At 22.7% G+C, this 25133-nt stretch overlaps 8 protein-coding genes across 8 annotated transcripts; 6 read left to right on the forward strand and 2 right to left on the reverse strand. All coding sequences in view use genetic code 6, as the record gives it.

Moving 5' to 3' along the window:
* Nucleotides 1-654: 654 nt before the first annotated feature.
* TTHERM_00643490 (UbiE/COQ5 methyltransferase) lies at nt 655-1554 on the forward strand (the record flags this gene model as incomplete). The annotated part of the gene is made up of 1 exon (XM_001015368.1): nt 655-1554. The coding sequence occupies one exon, from the start codon at nt 655-657 to the stop codon at nt 1552-1554; it is 900 nt and encodes a 299-aa protein (XP_001015368.1).
* Nucleotides 1555-2357: 803 nt separating this feature from the next.
* TTHERM_00643500 (transmembrane protein, putative) lies at nt 2358-4041 on the reverse strand (the record flags this gene model as incomplete). Its single annotated transcript, XM_001015369.1, has 2 exons — nt 2358-3839; nt 3934-4041. The coding sequence occupies 2 exons, from the start codon at nt 4039-4041 to the stop codon at nt 2358-2360; spliced, it is 1590 nt and encodes a 529-aa protein (XP_001015369.1).
* Nucleotides 4042-5610: 1569 nt separating this feature from the next.
* Nucleotides 5611-7326, forward strand: TTHERM_000643509 (ligand-gated ion channel family protein; the record flags this gene model as incomplete). The annotated part of the gene is made up of 7 exons (XM_012797497.1): nt 5611-5779; nt 5861-5954; nt 6052-6177; nt 6265-6394; nt 6460-6751; nt 6804-7100; nt 7154-7326. Exons 1-7 carry the CDS (start codon nt 5767-5769, stop codon nt 7324-7326), a joined length of 1125 nt encoding a protein of 374 aa, XP_012652951.1. The 5' UTR covers nt 5611-5766.
* A 433-nt stretch (nt 7327-7759) lies between these two features.
* TTHERM_00643510 (ligand-gated ion channel protein) lies at nt 7760-9890 on the forward strand (the record flags this gene model as incomplete). Its single annotated transcript, XM_001015370.2, has 6 exons — nt 7760-7948; nt 8024-8242; nt 8316-8697; nt 8832-9169; nt 9256-9573; nt 9645-9890. 6 exons carry the CDS (start codon nt 7760-7762, stop codon nt 9888-9890), a joined length of 1692 nt encoding a protein of 563 aa, XP_001015370.2.
* Nucleotides 9891-11559: 1669 nt separating this feature from the next.
* On the forward strand, nt 11560-12492 carry TTHERM_00643520 (hypothetical protein; the record flags this gene model as incomplete). Its single annotated transcript, XM_001015371.1, has 1 exon — nt 11560-12492. One exon carries the CDS (start codon nt 11560-11562, stop codon nt 12490-12492), a length of 933 nt encoding a protein of 310 aa, XP_001015371.1.
* An 864-nt stretch (nt 12493-13356) lies between these two features.
* Nucleotides 13357-15520, reverse strand: TTHERM_00643530 (hypothetical protein; the record flags this gene model as incomplete). Its single annotated transcript, XM_001015372.2, has 2 exons — nt 14795-15520; nt 13357-14349 (listed from the first exon to the last, which is right to left on the reverse strand). Exons 1-2 carry the CDS (start codon nt 15323-15325, stop codon nt 13357-13359), a joined length of 1524 nt encoding a protein of 507 aa, XP_001015372.2. The 5' UTR covers nt 15326-15520.
* Nucleotides 15521-16629: 1109 nt separating this feature from the next.
* Nucleotides 16630-17403, forward strand: TTHERM_00643540 (methyltransferase small domain protein; the record flags this gene model as incomplete). Its single annotated transcript, XM_001015373.1, has 1 exon — nt 16630-17403. One exon carries the CDS (start codon nt 16630-16632, stop codon nt 17401-17403), a length of 774 nt encoding a protein of 257 aa, XP_001015373.1.
* A 2109-nt stretch (nt 17404-19512) lies between these two features.
* Nucleotides 19513-23534, forward strand: TTHERM_00643550 (Na,H/K antiporter P-type ATPase alpha subunit family protein; the record flags this gene model as incomplete). The annotated part of the gene is made up of 3 exons (XM_001015374.1): nt 19513-20833; nt 20961-22028; nt 22252-23534. The coding sequence occupies 3 exons, from the start codon at nt 19513-19515 to the stop codon at nt 23532-23534; spliced, it is 3672 nt and encodes a 1223-aa protein (XP_001015374.1).
* Between the last annotated feature and the right edge of the window lie 1599 nt (nt 23535-25133).

Here is a 25133-nt window from a genome sequence, read left to right on the forward strand (position 1 = left end):
TTAGTAATTAAGTAAATAAATCATACAAGGTATGAGGATTGGTTTGAGCAGTTTTATTATTAGGTAATTTAATCAGGAGGTTTTTGCTCCTGCTTTAGAGAGAAATAGAATAGGTTTCAAATGGAAAATGGTAGATATTGATCTTGTGCTAATTATTTATGTGAAAAATGTCATTAATAATTCAGTTTAAAATGCAACAGATAAAATAGTTAAATGTATATTAAATGATAATAAAATCAGATTAAGAATAATATTTTTAATTAAGTAAACTTATAAACAAAAATTCATCTTTTGCAAATATTTTATTAGTGTGTTTTTCAAAATGTAACAAAGAATAGCATATAAAAAGAATAATTCATTTAGATAGCTTCAATTTTAGATTACTCTAAAAATTTGCAATCTAAAATCTTTAGTGGTAAAAAATAATAAATTTAAATTACATTTATTTGTATTGGAATATGTTTTGTCTTTACATTTTTAATTTATGAGTTGATGTAAAAAATCTACGTATATTGCAAAATAATACATAAAAAAGAAATTATCATTTGTTCTTTCAGATAATTGGATTTATTATTAACATTAAATACTGCATCAAAAAAGCAGAGATTATCACATATAAATAAATAAATTGGATTAAAATTTTAAATACTTAAAATGAAAAAGCTACTATTCAACTTTACAAAAAGTTTAAAATATTAAGGGAAGCAACAGTTTTCTTGTGTGAAATCAGTTTAAGAATTAGAGACATTTTGGGATAGTTTCTCTGAAAAATATGTTACTTAGGATAACAGTATAAATTTGTTCTACTTTTCTCTTTTAAATATGATTAAATTTGATTAGAGAAACAAAATTCTAGAAGTTGGAGCTGGAGGTGGCTATCTTCTAAACCATGCTTTAAAGTATAAAAAGCCTTCTGCTGAATATTTTGCAACTGATTTATCAGAAAATATGTTGAAAATATTGTGTAGAAGAATGAACTTACAAGATTGTTTAAGCAACTAATAAGTAAGCTAGAATCTTTACAACTTAACAATATAAAAGGCAAACGGAGAAGCACTTTAATACTAAGATGATACTTTTGATTGCTATATTTCTAATTTATGCCTTTAATTAACTTCTAACCCAGAATTAATGATCAAAGAGTCATACAGGGTTCTTCAAAAAGGAGGTTCAGCAGGTTTTTCAGTTTGGGGTGAAAAAGATAAGTCGCTGTTTTATACTATTTTACCCTCTGTTTTAAGCTAATTTGGATATTAAGAACCTCCAATCAGAAGCAATTTTCATTTAAACAATAGGGAAAAACTCATAGAAATGATGTAAAATGCAGGTTTTAAAAATGTTATATGCTGGAACTAGTTTGCACCATTTCACCACACAACTGAATAAGAAATAAATAACTTTTTAAACTTTCCAAATAATTTATAAGCAATAGAATCTACTGGAGAAAATAAAGAAAAAGTTAAATAAGCTATATATCAGAAGTTAAAAGAACATATTATGGAGAAAAATCTTCCCCTTGGTTTAGATGGACTTTTGGTGATTGGCACAAAATGAATGAATGAATTAATACTTTATTTTATATTTGTAAAGATTACATTTCTATATTAATATTCTTTATTTATTTATTATTTGATAAATTTGAATTTTAATCAATTTACTTGTGTTAATTTACAATTGTTTGTTTGATGGATATAGATTATTCTTACCTCATAATTTAAAGATATCTTTCTAAAAAATTAATGTTTTGATATGAACTAAGTACTAAAAAATCTAATTATTTTTAGCCTAATATAGGAATACTAATTAATATAGCCTTTTATATTAAATATGTTTTGAAGTAAAAATAAATTATTAATTTAAAATATTTAAGATATTAAAGATATTTAAAATTAAATGTATGATAAGTTATTTTTTAAAACAATTTAGTCAAACCATATAATTATTTGTAAAACTGAATAGTGGTTGATAAAATTAATTTTTTTTATTTTTCAGACAGGATTTTAAAATAAAAAATAATTAAAAATGTTAACAATTTTAATTATTAAAATAATGTTCATATTTTAGATTTAAAAATTTATTTTAATCCTCAATCCTACTCCATATTTTTAAAGAAATTTTATTGTTAAAAATAAAATATTATGATTTAGTTATTAAAAAAAATATAATTATTTTACTTAGACTCTCTTTGTTCTAATTAGTATTAAAAATTTAATGCTTTGAGAAATATAAAAATTAAATTAAAATTGTTGTCAAATAAACAAATAAATAAACATATAATACTTGCAAAAGAACTAGAAATGTTGTAAATTAATCAGACTAAATAATAAAATATGGTATAATATTGTTTAGTTTAAAATTCACTTATCAAATAAATCAAAATAAACATAAGCAGGATTAACTGTTAAGTAAGCAGATATTTAATACTTAAAAACGAGAAAATGAATAACTCCCTTTAGTTAATCACTTTAGTACTGTTAAATAAGCTAATAGAAAGAATCATCTTTTAAATCGTTATCAATTTTAAAGTAAAGAATGTTGCTATTGAAGATTTTAGATAATAAAGTAGTTGAATTCAATTAAGATTATTTGTCAGTTTTATTAGTATATAATTTCATTTTTAAGAAATGAATTTTTTCAGAAATTTCATTGATTTCGTTTATACATTTTAAGCTTTAGCCAGCGTCAAAATTAAAGCAATCTAATTTTACTTTATATTTATAATCATTTTCATCATATTTAAATCTTCCCCATTTAGAGTTGTTGATTACCACTTCACATTTTTCGTATAAACCTAAGCATAAATGTAATATTTGATTTAAAACTTCACTTGATTAATATGGAATCTTGATGATTATTCTTTCAAGTTTAGAATTAGAGTTGGTCTTGTCTGAAGCCTATTTAATCAACTTTTATAACTAGTTGGAATCATTAATAACTATTTCTTTTTAGTCTCTAACTAAGAATGAGTATAAAATATCATAAATAAGTTTGAACTGGCATACTGTAGCAATTACAAACAAAACTTTGATTTGATTTGAATTAGAAACTTAGCCTTTTATATTGTCCATGTTTGCAAGAAAGAAAAAGTAAGGGAATTAGTAGAAGAGGAATTTATAAATAACCAAGAATTTGTTAGTTTTGTTAGTGATATCTGCAAATATTTTTTTTTTAGATACAATTCTGTTGGTGCAAAATTGATATGTGCAGAGCCAAAATGTAGTGAAGTAAAGTGCTTTTTCTACACAATTAATAGGTCTATTATTTGAGTAGAAAGTACTTGAAACACAAGGAAGTAAAATAAACATTAAAGGAAGGTAGGAGAAATAAGCTATTAAGAATGGAATAGAATATCTAATGTTTAAAATAAGGAGTCCAGTAAAAGACATGCTTGTAACTATCTCATAAATCTATATAAGCGAATAATAAACACTACTACTGCTAATTTTACATGCAGTTGGTAAGCCATAAATAAAATAAACAAGAAATTCATTGATTGAACTGAGCAGAATTACTGTATAAATAATTTATGTTTCTATTCCTTAATAGATATAATCATTGAGAATGATCACAATTATATATGCAGGTAAGCAAAATAAAGAAAGGATGTTTGAGATGTAGAATCTCAGCGAATTGTGAGGTTTTGTACAGGTAGAATCAGTGTAGACATAATAGAAGTCTATTAATCCAGAAATGTGTAGAGGTAAATTTATAGCAGCTTATGCTAATTTAGTAAAATCCTAAAGGAATATCCATGCTAAAACTTTAGAAAGAATCAAGCTGAAAAAGCTTAAATAAACTATCACTGCTATAGTATTATCGCTTGTGCCTAGATTTGTTTACTGTAATAAAAAAATATTAATTAAAGGACTACTTCATCAATCAATCAATTATTGGTAGATGTTATTTTGAAATAAAAAAATGTATTTTTATTACCTGCTATTATATAACAAAGAGAAGCACGATAGCAAGATAAAACTTGAAGTTCTTATAAGCTGCTTAGATCAGTTTTATAGCAATAAATTGAGTAATTTTAAGGTTCATGGCGAAGTTGTTTATGAAAATTTTCAAGATTTGATTGATTATTTAAATAAATTATTTGCTTTATTATTTCAACACGAATTAAAGTTTTCAGAAAGATAACTATTAAATTTCTAATCTTTAAGCTTTTTTGTAATCCTGATGTCTTCTTATATTTTGGAGTTTTTTGAAATAAATTTTGAGCTATTTTAAGAGTTTGCAATATCTATTCTCTATCTACTTACCAATCTATTTGATATTTTTCTGATAAAAAATCTTTCTATATATCTATTTTATTAATTCTGGTAATTTTCAATAGCATATATTAATTTTTTATATAGTCTAGCTTGTTAGGTTGTGATTTTGTTTGTTATTTATCTTCACAATACAGATAGTTTCTTTAATTTACATCAATTATCTTTAGCAAACGCCCTGCTTCATTATAGAAAGATACAAATTTATTTTTAAATATATATTCAGTAAAGGAGAATTTTGTAAAAAAGTAGTAAATCATCGGAGTTATATTGAAAAGTATTTTAGAATGAATAAAATATACTATATAGAAGTATTCTAATGAATATTGTTATTAAAAAAAGAGATTTATAAAAACAAATAATATTAATCATATAAATTCTACTAAATAAAAAAAATAAATAGTTTTTTCAATTCTAAAAAAGGTGATTGATTAAGCTATTTTATATTTTTAATATCCAATAACATTAAATATTATGAATGTATTAAGTTTAATTAAAAACTCAATCAATTTACTTGATATTTTTTAAATACCAAATAAATAATTATGAGAGTATTTAAATAATAAAATTTGATATCAATTGACAAATTGCCATAAAATTTTATTAGAAGAAATAATAGAAAAGATATAAATTTTAGACAAAACAGCATATTTAATCTAATCAAATCATTTCATTGAACATAACCATTTAAAAATGAAGGCAGTTTACTAAATAAATAACTCAATTAATTTTGAATATACTTACTTTTTCTGGCTTTCATATTTTTAATTCATAATAACTTAACAAATAATTTTTTTTATTATACCGTGCTTTTTTTTGGATATTAGGTTTTTGTTTTATATAAATTCGTTGTAATAAGTGATATTATTTGTATTTTGAGAAATTCTTGTTAAATATATATTGGTGCTTTAATTATCGAGGAACTATAGTATTTGAAATTTATCTTACTATAAATTTTGTAATATTGAATATTAGATGTTTAATTTGATAAAATATTTTTTAGTTTATCAAATATTTATGAGATAGTAAGAAAAATTAAAATAATTGGTTTATGTCATTATAAATTAAATAAATCTTAAATATAATCCATGCTTTTTGCCAATTAATTAGAATATTTTGATAAAGAACTTAAATTTTAATAAAATTAAATAAATAATATAATTTTTAAAAATTAATAAATAATTGAGCTTTGATTTTAATTCCTCTTTTTGTAATTATTTTCATATATAATTTAAATAATAACTTAATTATGAATTTATTTTGCAAAATCTTTATTACTTTTATTTACTTGACTATCTTTTGGTGATGAATAATCAATTAATTGTTTTTTTGTTTTTTTTTTCAGTCTTTTTATAGCAAATTTTAAAAATAATTTGAAAAATCAATCAAATATTTAGGTTAAAATCAGATAGGTAGTTACTTTTAAAAGTTTAAAAAAAAAGCAAAAGAATCGCAAATAAATAAATATTTTACATAAAAGAAATATCAATAAGAAATGGACAAGACATGTAATTTCTAGAATTTCTAACATTTTTAGTTGATATTGTATAATTAGGTCGAAATAACTTTAAATTTTTAAATTAAAAAAGTAATTAGCCAAAATGTAGATAAGTTTATGAAAGACTTAAAAGCAGTCACAAATAGAGATGAGTTTTTAGGGAAAATGAAGGAATATGAAAGCTAGTAAATATAAATTAAAATATAATTCATTTATTACCAAATTAAAACCCTTCATAGGCATTTTAAAGATGAAAGCATGAAATTTTTGTTATAAAAATAGATTTTATGGATATTATGAAAAATCAGTATAAGATAATTTATTAGATGAACTCAAGAAGAAGAGTTTTTAACCTGAGCATGTTGAAGCTTAAGCCTTTTTGAGACCACCAACATAAGCAGAGAAAGAGTATTCATTTATTTATAATTTTTAGCAAAAAATTGATTTTATATTAGAAGAATTTAAGCCTTAGAATTTTTGAACTTTTATAAATAGCTACATGCAAGGCCAATATAGATATAATAAATTCAGCAGATAAATTGATGAAGAATAATCATAAAATTTGAGATAAATGTTTTAATAAAGTTAAGAAGGACAATTTAATACTTATGTTCCTCCAAAATATGTAATTAATTCATCATTTTTGAATGGGATTTTAGCTAATTCAATTATAATTTATAAAATATTCAGAACTATATAGATGTTTAAGCAAACTCAAAGCAATATTATCCTGATAATGAGTTTTTCATTAAGGATACTAACAGACCATAATAAAGTTTTTCAAATGCTTAAAATATTTTCTTAAACAGAAATATTCCTGCTAATTTACAAGGATAAGAAACTAAGAACATTTATCCTCGTAAGCTTTTTGGAGCTCAAGAACATGAAGTTTCCCATCCTTACTTTTTAGCTTAGGAAGCTCCTTCTCTTGCATTAAAATAAAATATTTAAAAGCTTGGAGGAATTTAAGATACTCTTTCAGGTATTTTCAATATTAAAATCATATTATATTGATAATTTTTTAACTAAAAAAGTCATGGAACCCTCACTTCGTGAAAACGAAAGAAAAGCTTTTTATGAAAAGAATAAATTTGATATACTTTAACATAATGTGGGAGTTAATGATCCTTCATATCTCCCTTTCCCTCAATAAGCAGTAATTTCAAATACATAAAATAGACCTCAAGTAGCTCAAAATGTTGTTTTGCCTAACCCAGCTTAATAAAATTATAATCCTTTTGATAGAAATCCCTATCAAGTTGCATAACTCTCTAATTTATCACCAATCAGAAATGTTTAACCTGATAACTATCCTTCTTCTCCATTCAATAGTAATCATTATTTATTTTATAAAGCTTTTAAATAAAAAAAATAAATTTAAAAGGAACTGCTAATTATGCTCATTAAAGACCTCCCACAGGTATGCAGGGATAATATGACAAATTTTTATCATATAATGGAGTTAACAACAATTCTAATAAATTTGGTGCCACTACTGATTTAAGAAATTAATTTGAAACTGGTCCAGTATTCATTAATGGAGCACAAAACGTCTGAAAATAATTTAATATAATTTAATTTATTGTTTATTTATCAAAATATTTTATTTTCAAATTAAATACTAATTAAAAAAATCAAATAATCAATTTTTCATTCTCTAGCTTAAAGAAAATCAAAATTATTTAAAGGCAATTTAAAACTAATATGTTTTTATTTACTTACTTAATTTAGTTTGTTTTTTATTTAGAAAGAAAATAAAATTATATTATTGAAATTTGTAAATTTTAATATTTAAGAAATTGATAAGCAAAGCAATTAATTATACAATAGAATTTAATAACTAACTAAATAAATAAATAATGTTTATTGACCAATAAATAAATACAATTAATTAATCATTATTTTATCATACAATCATATGATTTTTTTATTTTGAAAACTCCAAATATAAAGATAGCAAGTGTTTATAAAATATATAAAAATCTTTGAAATGGAAAGGAAATTTTATCTTCAAATTATAATACTAGGGATAATTTTATTATCTATAAAGTAGGTAGATGCTTTAAAATATACTATACTTACATCGCCTTTTCCTCCAATGGTTTATTGCACAGAGGGAGATACTGATAAGGCAAATTTTTAAGGATTAGACATAGAAATGTTTAATAATATTGCAAATGTAAAATAAATGTTCATATACTTATTACAATAGATTGTAATTACTTTAGTTAAAAGGAATTAAACATTTTTAAAGTAATTAGGATGGGCGAGCACAGATTTTACTTATGAATGCATTGATTTTTCACAGTTAAATTCATATTTATAAAAGACTGATAAATATGTAGGATTTATTGGAGGTCTAACTATAGATTCTAAAAGAGAGTAAGATGGAATAATATTTTCATACCCAATGTGGAACACTGGCATTTCTATACTGATATACAACAAAAATGATTACTGGCTTCAAGTAACTGTAATGATTTATTTATCAAATAGAGAACTTTTTTAATGAAATTAAAATTATTTATCATTCATTATATTTTTAGGTCCTAACTTCTCAAATTTGTGCTTTAGTTATAGCAACTGCTTTAGTTATAGGATTTATTCACTTCTTTTTAGAAAGGCAAGAATATTGCCTTGATTAGTTTTTATGGAACTCAATGACCAGTATTTTTTTTATTACTACAATTAACCTGAAGAGAAGTGGGTCAAGACTTATATAAATAACTTTTTGGTTCATGATTATGATAATTTCTTCAACTTATTTGGCAAAAATGACAAATATTCTAACAATTGAGTAACCTTTATACTCGATCAAATCTCCATATGATTTGAACAATAAAAGGGTTATAAATTATTCTGTTAATAGCTATTAACTTTACTAATATGGTGCTATCCCTCTTTATTCAGATTTCGGATCTGATGGAGGTAAATAAATGATTATCTATCTATCTCATTAAATACATTTAATTTTAAATTATTTATTAACATTTTTTTTAATTAATTTTACATTATTCTTTTTATTCTGTTTAATGTTGGTATTAATGAATTTAAAAAAAAAGAGACTTTATATGATGATATCAGCTTAGAGTAGGTTGTTAAAAATTTAAGCAGAGATGATGATTTTAAAGTAGTTGCATATGCAATTGATGACATTTAGGCTTAATCTTTTGAATTCTCAAACTGCAATTTATATTTAGTAGGAAGAAACTTTTATTAATTTAATTATGGTATGGCCTTTAATATGAATTAAGATCCTAACTTGATTTCTTAAATTAATAAACAAATTTAAATTTATAATGTCAATTCATTCAGCAAGAAAATAATAGATGCTTTTTTATAGAAAAATTACTCCAAGTGCAATAAAGGAGCATTTGATGATTAGATCACGTTTGATTAAGTAAATTCACACACAATTTTTTAATTTTTATTTTAGAAGGAAGGTATTTTAAAATAATTAAAACTTAAAATTAAATAAAATCAAAGGTTGGAGGACTTTATATAATACAAGCTATTGCTATTTGTGTTTCTATTCTAGTTTATTTAATTGCCAAAATACCTTTAGTAAGAAGAATTTTAATAAAGCTGTAGAAATATAAAATAGTTAGTGAGCCTATTTAAGAATCCAAAGCCTTATAAGGAGATGAATTAGTCTTATAAAATATCAAGCAAGTCACTAAAGAATAAATTACTAAATTTTAGTAGTCTATCGAAGATAGATTAGATGAAATGGATGAAAATATCATTAAGTTTTATGAAATTTTATTGAACGAAGAGCAACTTAAAAAGCTTAAAATTATTGAGGTATTTATTATTTTAAACTAGAAAAATATTAATAGTTGTAAAATATAATTTTCTTTTTTAAATATTTGAAGTAAGATTAGAATAGTCACAATGATTTACTACAAAAGTCAGATCATATAAATAATCTTTTTATAAAAAAAACTGACAGTAAAATAAGTTATTAGAATCAAGTTCATTATGATCAAAACAATAAAGAGGCTAAGGAAGATAACTAAGAATAACAATCTCAGGTTCATAAAGATATAGTCTTGGAAGGTGAAGTGGAAGCTGCCGAATCTGATAATCATGAGCATTTATTTGACAACAACCATTTTTGAAATTATTTATAGATAGATAGATTATTATTCTTTAATAAATTAATTTTTTGTAAATTTAGTAATTATTTTAATTATTGTAATAAATCAAAATTCAAACTAAAACAAATTTCAAGAAATTATATTTAATAAAATCTTTTGTCTCAAAAATAAATAGAAAATTCTGATTTTAGTAAAATTTGAAATAAGTGTTTTCTAATTATATTGAGAAACACTTTAATCACATTCTAAAAAATATTTAAAAACTTTAAATTTAAAATGAAAAGTAATAATAATATTTTGACAATTTAATATAAAAATTTTAATTAAATTAGTAAAGCAAAAAAAACATTTATGTTTAAATAAAATACTTTATCACTTAAAAAATAATCTTAAAAAATGAGGTTAAATTTTATTTTATTATTTTCGAGGATAAATTCTCTAAAAATAGATTGATTTATAATATAAATAAATTCAGTAATAGTTAATTTTATATAAAACCAATTTAATAATTCAAATGAAAATAGTTAATAATCTTATCTATAATTATAAAATTCATTTATTAAATATATTTAAAGACTAAATAAATCTATTTATTATTTATTTATTTATTAATTTATATTGTATTTAAAATGAATATTTATAATTTATTTGCACACATTTTAAAATTAAATTGGATATATCTTCATTATTTAGATATATATTAATTATTTTGTTATAGTTAAATGTATAATTAATTTATCATACCTAATAAATTAAGAAATAATGTAGCTATAATTAAAAACTGAGCTATACAATACTTGAATATATTAAAAGTCTATAAATTTAAAACTATATTTGATTAGTAATACTATCAATTAGAAATTTAAAACTAAATATTGTGTTCTACCTAATAGTATTAATTTTAAAATTTGTTTTGATAAATTTTCTTGATTTATATTTTTATGTGAATTTAAATTCATTTCTCTTTATAAAAACCAATGTAATTTTTACATTTTTCTTTAATATAATTTAATTTTTTTAAATTTATAATTTGTTTATTTAACTAAATTAGATATAAAAACATTAAATACTATTTAAATCATTGAAGTAGAAAATTTAAAGTATAGAACAAATTAAATTAAATTAATTAAATTTAGCTATGTTTTTATGTTATTTTGTATCTTTTTTTCTTTTTTAAAGTATATGTTATTATTAAGTTTATTGTTTTCTAAACAAAACTAAATTTAAATACACAAATACTATTTTCTCTTACAGTTTTAGATTGTTCTTTTTAAATTTTATTATCTAATTATAGTAAAATTCTTTTAAAATTAATTAAATTGTATAAAGACTATAATAAGTAGCTCTAATCTAGTATTATTAATTCATTTACATTAGTAATATCTTATATAACAAATAAATTTAAAAATTAGTAGGTTTATTTCCTCAAATCATAACTAGGATAGTGCTTGCTTTTGTTTTTAAATTTAATTTTCAAAAATAGCTAATTTATGTAAAAGAAAATCTTAATGTTCTTTTTCATTCATCATATTACCAAAGATTTTTCTTTAATTACTTTGTCTATACTATTTAATATTTATTTAATTTAGAAAAATAGTATTGATAGGAAATTAATAAACAATAATAAACTAAAACAAATAAAGAAAATAAAAGTTTAATTAAAATAATAATAATAAAAGTTTTAATAAATATGAAAATAAATTATTTGCTGATATTGAGTATTTGCTTGCTTGGATTTTGCATCTCATAACAAACAAAATAAAAAAATAAATTAGATTTTGATGAATATGATCAATATAAATTAATTATAACCTATGAATAACCAGATGAAGAAGTGGAAGACGGAGAAAAAGAAGATGTTGAAAACTTGATTAAGCTAAATGAAAATTCTATGTAATCGGAACTAGATAAATCCACCAACGAATTAATTAGTTTTTATTCAAATCCAGAAAATGGAGAAAGTGGTCAATGCTTTACTAATATGATTTCTAGCTGTAAAGACTCTAATCAACTATGTATAGAGAATTTACTTGATTAAATGAAATGTCTTACTAATGAATGTTAATTATAAGTACCTTAAGCTTCTTAATATAAGGACTGTATACTTAATTATTGCAAATCTCACTAAAATATAGTTTAATAGCATAATTCTTAAGTTTACAAATGCTTGCTTGCGATAGAAAAATAAAATAATACTTAATAATCTGGTAAAACTGATGATGATGAATAAAATAAAACTAAAGAAAATCAAGATGAAAAAAAATAAGAAATTAAAGAAGAAAAATAAAATAATACTTAATAATCTGGTAAAACTGATGATGATGATGAATAAAATAAAGCTAAAGAAAATCAAGATGAAAAATAAAATAATACTTACTAATCTGGTAAAACTGATGATGATGAATAAAATAAAACTAAAGAAAATCAAGATGAAAAAAAATAGGAAATTAAAGAAGAAAAATAAGAAAATTAAATAGAAAAAGAAGGAGATAAAACAAATAGTAACAGTGAAAACGATTAAAATGAAAAAAACAATCTTACAAATAATACTGATTATAAATCTTCTTCATGCAAGTTATAAATGATATTACTATTATTAGTGTCTAGTATATTGTTAATTTGAGATATAAATATATTGTTTTATATATTTTAATATTTCAATTGCTTTTTTATAGTTAAAAAATAATCTATGTATGTTTGCATAAGCAGATGTTTAATTAATTTTTAAATCTTTTACTAATATTTTGAATGCTTAAAAATAATCTAATTTTAAAATTGTGAATATAAAACAGAAGTAGCAATCCTATTTGTAAACCTAAATATATATTACTTTTTAAAATTCAAATCCACTCTAACTATCTATCTATCAACACCAAACCATAATTTAAAAGAAGTCTTTTTTTTGAATAAAAGTTTTATTCTTTAAGTAATTAATTATTGTTTGTTTATTATTTATTCTTAAATATTATATAAAAAATAATATAAATATATAATTTATTGAATAACTAACTAGTTTTAATTTCAATATTAAAGTAAAAATTTTGTTTTTGAAAATTAAAAATATTTTTCTCTAAGTTAAATCCAATTAGGACTGAATCCAAGGACTCATATCCATATATATATAAACATATAAAATGTTTAAAATTTTTATATAAAATATTTTGATCTTAATTTAATTTAAAATAATCTAAATATTTAGAAGTAGATTTTATGTTTTATTCAAATAATAAAATAATTTTAAAAAAATACTTGGTTTTGATATGAGTTTTCAATTTTAAAAAAAGGGCAATATATATAAAAAGTAATTATACTCAATTTATTTATGAATTTTATTGATTTGTGCCTTTACTTAATAAATTTTCATAAATATTTTATTCATCTTAAATTAAACCTGGTCCAGTTATTAAAATATTATAATGCCATCTATCTATCTAGTTTATTATATTTTAATACATGGATTAGCAATATTATAAAATTTTGTTTTTTTTCACAATTTTTTATTGTATGTTGCGAGCTCTTTTAATAGAGGCTTAATATCTTTGCCATCACTGTTCCATTCTCTGATCATTCTTTCAGCCCAGGAGTTGAAATTTTTGTCATCATTTTCAAGGCGTTATTTAATTTTTTCAGCTTCATCCATTTCATTTAAAAAGGCCTCTTCACGAAGCTTTTACTTTTCATTAGCTTAAACTTTGTGGAAATCTTATAAATCTTTAGCACGATTGAAAGCCTCTCTCTTTTCTTAATGCTCTCTTTATTGTATTTGGACATTCTTTTTTTACCAATATTGCTAGTAAGCTTAGTCTTCCATTTTTTGTTCAACAACTTATTACTCTTTACGTTTCAAGGTTAATTAAATACTTTCATCGAAACGCTTCTTTTAGGCAGCGATTGCTTCACGCTTCTTCTTCTCTGCTTCATCTGCTTTCATTTATGCCTCTATGATTTATTTATTAATACGAGATTCCTCTTCGTTTTTAATGGCAGCTAAACGCTTAATTTATTCATCTATTAATTTTTAACGTTGTTCTTGCTTCTCTTTAAAACGCATTTCTTCACGTAAACGTCTCATTTCAGTAATTTTTTCTTTCTTTTCAGCATATTATTTTATTTTTTCATCTTCTAATTTTTCTTTTTCTTTCAATTCAGCACGGATTGTTTGAAGGACTTCGTTACCCTTCTTAGTATCTATTTAAATTTGAATAGCCTTTTCTCTACGAGCTCTTTCTTCTTCTTTTTCCTTAGCTATTGCTTCTAAGGCTCTTTGCTTGATGATTTCTCCTTCAATCTTTTCATCCTAAAGTCTTTTAATATACTTGACCTTCATTTCTTCATGCTGTTCACGTAATATCTTTTATGCATGTCTTTTCTTCTCTTCAAGTTCTTCCTTTTTTCTTTGTTCCTCTTCTTCAAGTTTCCTTATATTCTCCTTCATATTTTCTAAATGAATTTCTTCTCTCATCTTTTCCATTTCTTAAACCTTTTCAAAAAATAAGATTAATCAATTAATTAAAATGATTTCAAAAATTTAATTTATTGAAATAATTTCATTCGCTTTCGTTTAACTTTTTAGCATATTTTCTTTTAAATTTTAAAATATTGATGCCATAATATTTGTAGATATATCATAAAATTAAATAATTCCTAAAAGTGGTAACTGTTTCTTTTTTTAAGGTTAATATTATTGATTGATTGACTGATTGATTAAGATTAATTAAGTGATATTCAATCATTCAATAAAAAATTCACAAACTAAAATCTTTTGACTTAAACTCATTTTTTAGCTAATATAATATAAAATAGATATATCCCATGTGAAGACAGAAAATTTCTTAAAGTAACTGCTATTCAATGTTAAAAAATTGATGACATTCTGGCGAATAGTGGAGTCGAATTGAATATTAAAATTAAATTTGTAAAAGTACTTATTTCTTCAATTCAATCTATCCTTCACGCTCTTAAAGTGTGTCAACTAAAAGTAACTTTGATTAGAAAGCTTTAACACGATCATTCCCCTCATAAATTTGCTTATTTGCTTTTTCTATGATTTCTTTCTTAACATTAGCCTGATAACGGGCTTCTTCTTCGTCTACACGTCTACGCTCTTCTTCATCTTTCTTAAATTTCTCAAATCTAGTTTCATCTTTCTTTTTTCTTATAGCCTAAATGGTATTTGGCCAATTTTTAACACGCTACTTTGATAGCTCGTATAACTCTGTTTTCTCCTTTAGCTTCCTTTCTTTCTCAGGATCTGAGTTTATTTGGCAGTTTTCTTTCATCCTAACTATTTCTGAAAAAGGCACTTAAATTGTATTCTTTTAAGTAAAAGTTTTATTAGATTGATTGAAGTTATTGCTTGTCCTGCTCTGCTAGTTAATGCTTTGCTACTAAATTGAGCCCTAACGTTGAGAGCCATAAGAGCTTTTATTCTATCTACTTTGGCTTTATACTGACATTTACTAGTTAAAAGGTCTTTCTTGTTTTTCTTTCTTATATATTTATAGTTATATATTTTATTTTTATGAGCTCTTGGTCAACAATAGCTTATTTATTTTTTGCTTGGTTTATTTGTATTACTTGCCTCTTTTTGAATATGAAATTATTATTTCACTTTTGCATTCAAAGGCTTTATTATTCTTAATCAAATTTAATAACTAACTAACAAGCTAACAAACAAACAAAAAATATCATTCTTATTTTGATTAATTAATACAATCCATTTATCATTAACCTATTTATGTTCTAATTTGTTTTCATTTTCTTATTTATATTCATATATAAATGCAAATCAAATAAAAATATAAATAAGCATTCATTGATATTGCTTAATATTTTATTAATGATTTTGTATATGGTCTATCTAACAAATATCAAATCTTAATAAAAATAACTTGTTTGATGAATATATCAATCAATCAATTAATATCCTCCTTATTAAATATCTAACTTAATTCATTTAGATAATTAAGACTTTACTCAATAAAATTTTTATTTAAATAATAAATATATTAATTTGTAAAATGAATGATTATTATTTAATAAAAATTCAGTATTATCAAATTTAATAACTAACATCATATTATTATGTTGAATATAAATAAATATACAAAATTTAATTAAATCTTTTTTTAAATTCAAAATTGCTTGTTATATTTTTCATGTTCAATAATATATCGTAAAATCTGATTAAATCTATAAATAAAAAATAATAAGATCAATAACTGAACTGAAAAATCAACAAAAAGGAATTGTATAAAATTTAAATATTTGAATATTAATCTAACATTATTTTACATCTTTTTATGATAAGAATACATTTTTTTACTTATATAAATTAAAATATTAATAGAAAAAAAGGTACAATCAGAATAAGATATCAAATACAAATAAAAAATAAATAAATTACTTTTGTTATTACTTTAAATTCATTTTTGCTAAAATATCACAATTTAAAGCAAATAATAAACTATTTTTACTATAGTTGAATTCTAAAATTTGATAGATTAGTGAAATTAAATTAATTTTAATTTTAACTAAATTTAACCAATTCTATTATAAATTCTTCACTATTAAAGGAAATATAATTAGTTAAAGAAAAATATGAAATTATAAGAAATTAATTAATAATCAAATCAAAAGTTGAAAATTAAAAACCATTTAAATTAAGAAGAAGAATAAAAGTATAGAATTAAAAGAAGTAAATACTAGACATAGATTATTTCATTTTTAGCAGCTTAATTATTGATATATATTTGAAGATATGGAGAATTTAGATGTAGTGTATAATACAAATAACTATTTGAAGTACGATTTTTTGGATTATTTACCTTTCATTGAGAAAGGAGAATTAGATTAAGTATATAGACCAAACGATGATTCTTATCTTATGATTGAAGCTCTGAATCTTGAGGCAGAGAATAGTATTGAGTAAGGTGCTTTGATAGTAGAAATTGGAAGTGGATCTGGAATTTTGATTAATCATTTAGTATCATTTTTGGATAAAAAAAATAAAAGTTCAAGTTTAGCCATAGCAATAGATATAAATTACGATGCAAATATCCTAACTCAAAAGTATGCTAATCATTATCATTTGAGTTAAGTAGAATGTGTTAACACTGATGTTGCAGAAGGTTTATATAATAGATTAAAAGGGTAAGCAGATGTGGTCATCTGTAATCCACCTTATGTGCCTACAGAAGACGAAGAAGTTGCTAGCGCTTATCAAAAATTATACTAAAAAGACAAGCTGCTTAAAGAGGGTAAAATGGAAGAAATGAAAAAAATAAATTGCATCGAAGCCAGCTACGCAGGCGGAGAAGATGGCATGGTAGTCACATAAAATATGATTGATACATCACTAGATTTGTTGGCTCCAAATGGGAGTTTGTACATATTTTTAATTTTTGAAAATGGAGTAGAATCTATTGTAAAAGCTATTTAATAGGAAAGACCAGAATTTAAGTGCTAAGTTCTATTAAAGTAAAGAAAATACAATGAACTATAATATGTATTAAAATGCTCTAGGTTGAAATGAAATTATGTATATATTTATGTATTTAATTAATTAATTAAAGTATTTCTTATAAAAAAAAAATATATTTTGAAAGTATTTATATATTTTTAATTCAAAGAGTTTGTTATTAATAATCATTCATAAATAAATATTTTATAAATTAAAAATAATATAAAAATATTTTCTTTCTATTTTTTGTCGTTTAACATAAAAATAATGATTTGCAAATAAAATTAGAGGTAAATCAAATTAAATTTATTAAGCTTAATCATACTTCTATTTATTTATTATCATTGAACCAAGCTTAGTCAGAACAAAAAAATCTATAATTTTGTATTTTTTATTTAAAAAAAGTGGATTGGATTAAGTTTATAATCCTTAATTCTTTGTTAGATGTAAAGTCACTAAACCTAGATATGCAAAATGATTTTTGCCAAAAGTTTTTCAAAGCAGAAATAGAAATTTATGAGTAATTTCATATTTTCACTTCCTATTACTTATTATGATTTTTAGATTAAAAGTCATAAAAAATCAAAATATTTAAGTTTGCAAAAAATTTATGAATCAAGGAAGATCTTAATCCTATGTCTTTGCTATAAAAATAAGTTAATACTAAATTACAGTGTTAAACTTAAAGAATTCACCATCTGGAATCATCCTTTTTAATTGGTGATGATGAAAAAATTACTATCACTAATATAAAATAATACTAGAAGGAGAGTATCTTAAAGAATGAAATGAAATAAAAAAGAAATATTTGGGATTAAATTTAAGTAGCTAAGTGACTATGCAAATTAGAAAATGAGATATAAACCACAAGATATTTTTATGGATATTTACTATACTTACAATCTCCAAAAAGGAGATTTTAAGTGTTTTTAATTTTTTTAATAAAGAGTAGAATCATTAATAGAAACTATACAGTAGAAAAGATCAGATTTTAACAAGTAAGTTCTATAAATCTAAAGAAAGTAAAATGACTAGTATATCTTTTATCATTTATTTATTTATTTAAAAAATCGATATTTATATTTTAAAGCAATCATTCAATGAATTAATAAGTAAATAAAATATAAAGAAAGATTTTTTGATAAAGCTAAAACTCATTTGTTTTATTTGATTTGATACGATTTTTATTTACCTATCTATCTATCTTTTATATTTAATTTTTAGACAAAAAATATATTTGCCAAATTTAAAGTTTTATCATTTTGGATTATAAATTTAATAATTATAAATTTCAAAAAAACTCTATTCTTAATTTTTATAAATGTAATAAATATGAATGAAAGGCTCTTTCGTTATCAAATTTTTAAATTATGTCTTTATAATTTTTAATTTTAAAATTATTGCTAAAATTTACAAGCTAATTCTTACTATTACTATTACTTCGTTTGGACATGTCTTTTAGGTATATTTTAAGGCAGTTAAGCTTGCTAATTATAGGTCTTTATATTAGTTAATCAAAAGCGCATAATTTAATTACAAAATTATATTTTATGCATCATTTAATTATTTTTGGATCTACTTTAAAATTTTCCTCAAAGACTAAAAAATATGAAAATTTTATTTCAAAGTTTTTATGATTAAAAGTAGTGGCGATAAATACAAATTTTTTTTGTTTATTATATAATAGAAGATTAAGTAAGGTGTATATATTTATCTATTTATAGTTTATTATATTATAAATACAAGAAAATTTTATAGTAGGATACAATTTTTTAATTACTTGAATTTGTATTAATAATAATCTAGTACTAACAAATATATTCATTTATTTTTTGAAATGGAACTAAAATTTAATGGAATCTCTGCGTTCATATCGAGAAGCCTATTTTTGAAAGATTTTAATTCCTGAATTATTTATTCCAAAAAATTGAATGTATTTCAAATGTCTATTTCATATAAAATAAATTTGTGTTGAAATAAATCTTTTCTTACTAATTCAATATTTTTAAAGCTAAACAAGAATAGACTCAGATTTATTTAATCACGAGTTTACTATAACGGAACTCAAATTTGTTTTAGTGTTCTATAAATAGCTTTGTAATTATTAAAAGCAATTGCCAAATATTGTTTTTTTAATAATAAATTTTTTAATAAAATTCATAAAGCGCAGAAATAAGTAAGATGAATACGAGTGACATTAATAAATCTGTTGTTCGCTAATTTGAGATGATTCGTTAATCTATCGAATTAGCCAACATCGCCAATGATAGAAGAGCTAGTGTTGTCAGAAGCAGTGTACAAGATATAAAAGCAAAAAAACATAGCTTAGAAAACTCATGCAATAAAGTAAGACACGTTAATGAAGAAGTAGAAGAAATTTAAATAAAATTCCCAAAAAATGTTTCTTTTGACAATAAGGCTTAAACTCCCTAAAATAATCCAAAAATAGAACAATAAAATTAAGAAGAAAAAGTAGTCGCTTAAGTTGAAGGACAATTTTCTGATCATCATGTTATCTCCTTATAAGAACTCTAAAATAGACTTGGAACAAATTTTGAAATGGGTCTTAGCTAATAGCAGGCTCATGAATTAAATTTAGCTTGTGGTGATAATAAATTAACTCCTCCTAAAAAAACTCCAACATGGATTAAATTTATTAAAGAAATTCTTCATGGCTTTGCTATTCTACTTTGGATTGGAGCCTTCTTGAGTTTCTTGGCTTATGGATTAGATGAGTCAGACCCAGCAAATTTATACTTAGGTATTATTATAGTTATTGTCATTTTCATGACAGGAGGTATCACATTTATGTAAAATGCCAAAAGTGAAGCCTTGATGGAATCTTTCAAAAACTTGATGCCTTAAGACTGTATTGTAATTAGAGATGGAAAAGAACTTAAGATTTCTGCTGAAAAGTTAGTTGTTGGAGATGTTGTTCGTGTAAAGTCTGGCGATAAAGTTCCAGCTGATATTCGTATATTAACTAGTAACGAAATGAAAGTTGATAACTCTCCCTTCACAGGTGAGACTGAACCTTTGCTTAGAACTACTGAGTGTTCAAACTTGAATCCTTTAGAAACCAACAATTTAGCTTTCTTTGGTACTTTATGCAAGGAAGGATAAGGTAAAGGTGTAGTCATCAACATTGGTGATCAAACTATGCTCGGTATGATTTCTAATCTTTCATCTATAGAAAAGTAAGTAAAAACTCCCTTAAGACAAGAATTAGATAGATTTGTTCTCTACATTTCATTTATTGCAGTCTTTTTGGCCATTCTCTTGTTTGTTTTAGCCTTATTTGTCTCAAATTAAGGAGTATTCCACAGTCTCTTACTTGGTATAGGTATTCTTGTTGCCAACGTCCCTGAAGGTTTATTAGGTAGTGTTACTATTTCTTTAGTTATCACAGCAAAGCGTCTCCACAATAAAAATGTCTTAGTTAAGAATTTAGAAGCAGTAGAGACTTTAGGATCTACCTCTTGTATTTGCTCTGACAAAACAGGTAATTTTAAAAAATTTTAATCTATTTGAAAAATTTTTAATCAATCAATCATTAAAATTCATCATTTACTGAAATAATAATTTAAGGAGGAAATATTTTTAAATTAAAAAAATTAAATTTATTAAAGGAACATTAACTTAAAATGTGATGACTGTTGAACATATGTGGTATGATAGAAAGACTATTAGAGCAGTTAATAAATCTTAAATAGCTTCTAATAAAGTTTTAGAGTACAATGAAAGTGAAATTTGTTTTAGAGCCCTTCATTAAGCAGCTATCATTTCAAGTGAAGCAAAATTCGATACATAAGGTGTGAAGGACTAATCTAATATTAATTGGATCGATTGTCCAACTACTGGTGATGCAACAGAAACTGGACTTATCAGATTTTATTAATATATTGAAAGTATTGATAAAACACGTTCGAAATATGTTGTACCAAAAAATAAAGATGGTGCAGATGCAAAGATGCCTTTCAATTCCAGTTGTAAGTTTGCATTAACAGTTGTTGAAGAATAAAATGAAAACTCAGAATATTGTGCATACATCAAAGGTGCTCCTGAAAAAATTTGGACTTTCTGCAAGTACCTTTAAACTTCACAAGGAAGTGTACAAATAAATAGCTAAATCAGTAAAGAATTTAAGCATGTCAATCTCTAGTTTGGTAAAAGTGGAGAACGTGTTCTTGGTTTTGCCAAGCTCCAATTCCCTAAGAGAGACTATCCAAAGGGATTTTAATTCAATCTTTCAAATCCTTAAAACTTTAATTTCTAACTTGAAGGCTTTACATTTGTAGGATTAGTTTCTTTAATAGATCCACCAAAACCCACTGTCCCTGCTTCAATTTTAGAATGTAGATCTGCAGGTGTTAAGGTTATTATGGTAACAGGAGATTAGCCTCCTACCGCTACAGAAATAGCTCGTTAGGTCAACATTATTCCAAGAGGAGTTAAGACAGTAGATGAAATAGCTGAAGAAAGATGTATTGACTGGTATGAAGCAATAGATTTGTCTGATGCAATAGTTGTTCATGGAGATAGAATTGTAGAGTGTATTTAAAGGAAAATTGATGAAGATGGTAATGAAGATAACAAATTCTATTACCTCTAACAATGGGTATAAAAACCTTATTGCGTCTTTGCTCGTACTACACCAGCTTAGAAACTCTAAATTGTTTAAGCATGCTAATCAGTAGGTAAAGTTCAATAAAATTAAATTCATTTCTTGTCTTGTTATAAAAAAACTATTAAAAACTTAAAGCAAAGTTACACACAAAATTAATTTAAAGAAAGGAAAAAATAAAATAGCAAAAAAATTATAAAAATAGGTTTTGACAAACACTTTCAATAAATAAATTAATTAATTAATTTTATCAGCAATTTAGGTGTAATCTAATTTAAATTTATTATTAAAAAAAGGATTTATTTGCGCAGTAACTGGAGATGGTGTAAATGACTCACCTGCAATTAAATAAGCTGATATTGGTATTTCTATGAATTTATCAGGCAGTGATGTAACAAAGGATGCTGCTGATATGATTCTACTTAATGATGATTTTTCTTCTATTGTTACTGGTATTGAAGAAGGTAGAAAGATTTTCGATAACATCAAGAAGACAATCATTTATATTTTAACTTCAAACATCCCTGAACTTATTCCTTTTGTCGCTTTTATTATCTTGAGAATTCCTTTAGCTATAACAAATATATATATGATTTGTATTGATATTGGTACTGATATTCTTCCTTCCTTGTCTCTCGGTTATGAAGAAGCTGAAATCGATATCATGACTCGTAGACCTCGTAAAAAATTCGAGCATTTAGTTTCTAATAAAGTTATATTCCATGGCTATGTATTGATGGGAGCTATTTCAGTCGGTAGTGGTTTCGCTGCATTTTATACAACTATGAACCACTTTGGATTCCCCATACTTTCTTTATTCGGACTTTCTACTATTTATGTATATGAACCTAATTTGAGCTTTAGATAAAACTCTCAATTTAGTGACTAAATTAAATCATTAGCTTATTCTAGAAGAGAACATGACACAATCTTCCCAAGAGCTATAAATCCAACAGATCTAAATTTAGCTATTAATCCATACTATAATCAATTCTTTATGTATTTAGATGGCTAAAATTCATGCAGATACGACTTAAATGTAGAAGATGCATCTGGTAAAAATGCTTACACATATAGTCAAATAGATTGGGTAAAACTTGATGAAGGCAAAAAAGATTTACGTACCATGCTTGTATATTGCGATGAATAAACTGATCAATGGACAGCTTTGATTACATGGTCAATGTGCGATACAACCGATGACTTAAATAAATCTCCTCTTACAGATTTAAATGCATGCTACACCACTGATGCATTGAAATATGGTCAAACTGCTTGGTTTATAGCTGTTGTATTCTTTTAATGGACTAATATCTTTGCTGTTAAATCTAGAAAACTCTCCTTCGTATTTACTCCCTTTAACAAAGTTATGATATCAGGTTTAGTTCTTGAAACTTTCTTATGTATTCTTATTTCAGAAGTACCTGGATTTTAAGATGTCTTTGGAGGAAGACCCCTTGCTTTCTGGTAATGGGGTATACCTTCCTTCCCATTCACAATATTTTATTTAATTTGGGAAGAAACAAGAAAATATTTAATCAGAACCAACAAATGGTTCGAAAAATGGTCATTATGGTGAACTCTATTTAATAAATTTTGACTATTGGATTCTTTACTTTGCAGTTTATTTCTTTTATTTTTATAAATAAATAAGCAACTAAAAAAATAAAATAAATTTTTTGTATCTTGTATAAATCAAGCAAGATAAATTATTAAATTATTATATATATTAAAATAATATAAGTTATATTTTATATATTGAATACATAGATAGTCTAAATAAAGTTTTAATATGTTGAAATGATATGCATTTTATTAAATTAATTTTTTAGTGTTTTTAATAAATTAAATAGAAAATAACTAAATAAAAGTAATAAATTTCTCATCAAAAGATTTAATATTTAATTATCTCTAAATATAGTAATTTTAAATATAATATTGAAAAATTTAAAAAAATAAAAGTATAAATTTATAAACTTGCCATTTACCTAATTCCTATTTTCTTTATATTGATAAATAAAAGTTTTTAATTATTAGGATAATAGTTTTTTCAAAATAAGTAAAAATTTGATAACTTTAATCTCATAAAAAAGAAAATAAGTAAATTCTCATAAAATTAAAATTTTAGAAATATTTAAATTAAGGTAAAATTAAATTAAAAGAGAAAAAAGTGTTTATCAAAAAACAAAATTAATGAAAATATAGAGTTATTTCTAAAGTAACAATAAAAATAAAACCAAAAAATGTATTTGACTGAAGAAAAAAAAAATAAATGTAGCTTATCTATTTTGTTATTTAAAAAATGATGAATTCTTTTGAAGCATTTTTATATTTTATTTGGCTTTAAATTTTTAAATAAACTATTGAAATGAAAAAAAATATCTAAATAAAGTTTGAATTCGATAACAGTTATTAGAGTAATTGATATTTATATTTATTTATAAATTTATCAATAAAATAACTAATTTAAGATTCATAAGAATTTATGTTATGAAATTTAATGTCTTCTTTGAATTTTATTGCTTATTTATCCAAAAATAATTGTAGTAAATGATTTTAAGTATATTATTAAACTAAACAAAATACTAAAATGAAGCTTTAATTATTTTTTCAAAGAAGTAAATTTTAAATTAATTAAATTATTTATAAAACATCCCTCAATTAATTTTTGAAAAAAAAAAACATCATCTTTTGAAAATATTGTTTAATTTCTATTTAAATATTTTTAATTAGATGAATTTCAAACATTTTTATAAGAAAGGATATAATTGATTTTTAATGCAACATTAATAAATCAATAAATAATATAAACCATTGAAAAGAAAATTAATTAACTAAGTTTTTGAGAAATGATTTTAGGTAAATAGATATAATAAATAAATAGTATAATCAATGAATTATACAATAATATAAATAAATATATAATTCAAATTATTAAAATGTAATGATTTAAATAAAATACTTTTTAAAAATTTGTGAACTACTTTTAAACAATAAAAAAAGAAATGACTGTTTTTAATTTATTAAAATTTTTTTCTATCAGTTTATTTAAAACTCAGATGAATGATAATACCAGCACTGTTAAATAATTACAATGAAATAAGCAATTCTTATTATAAATATGCATATATTTAAGTTGTATCTTTGTATTCTAGCAAGTTTAATTATTTTTGAAAAC

The sequence above is a fragment of the Tetrahymena thermophila genome (assembly GCF_000189635.1).
Source record: "Tetrahymena thermophila SB210 genomic scaffold scf_8254653, whole genome shotgun sequence".
Classification (NCBI taxonomy): Eukaryota; Ciliophora; class Oligohymenophorea; order Hymenostomatida; family Tetrahymenidae; genus Tetrahymena; species Tetrahymena thermophila.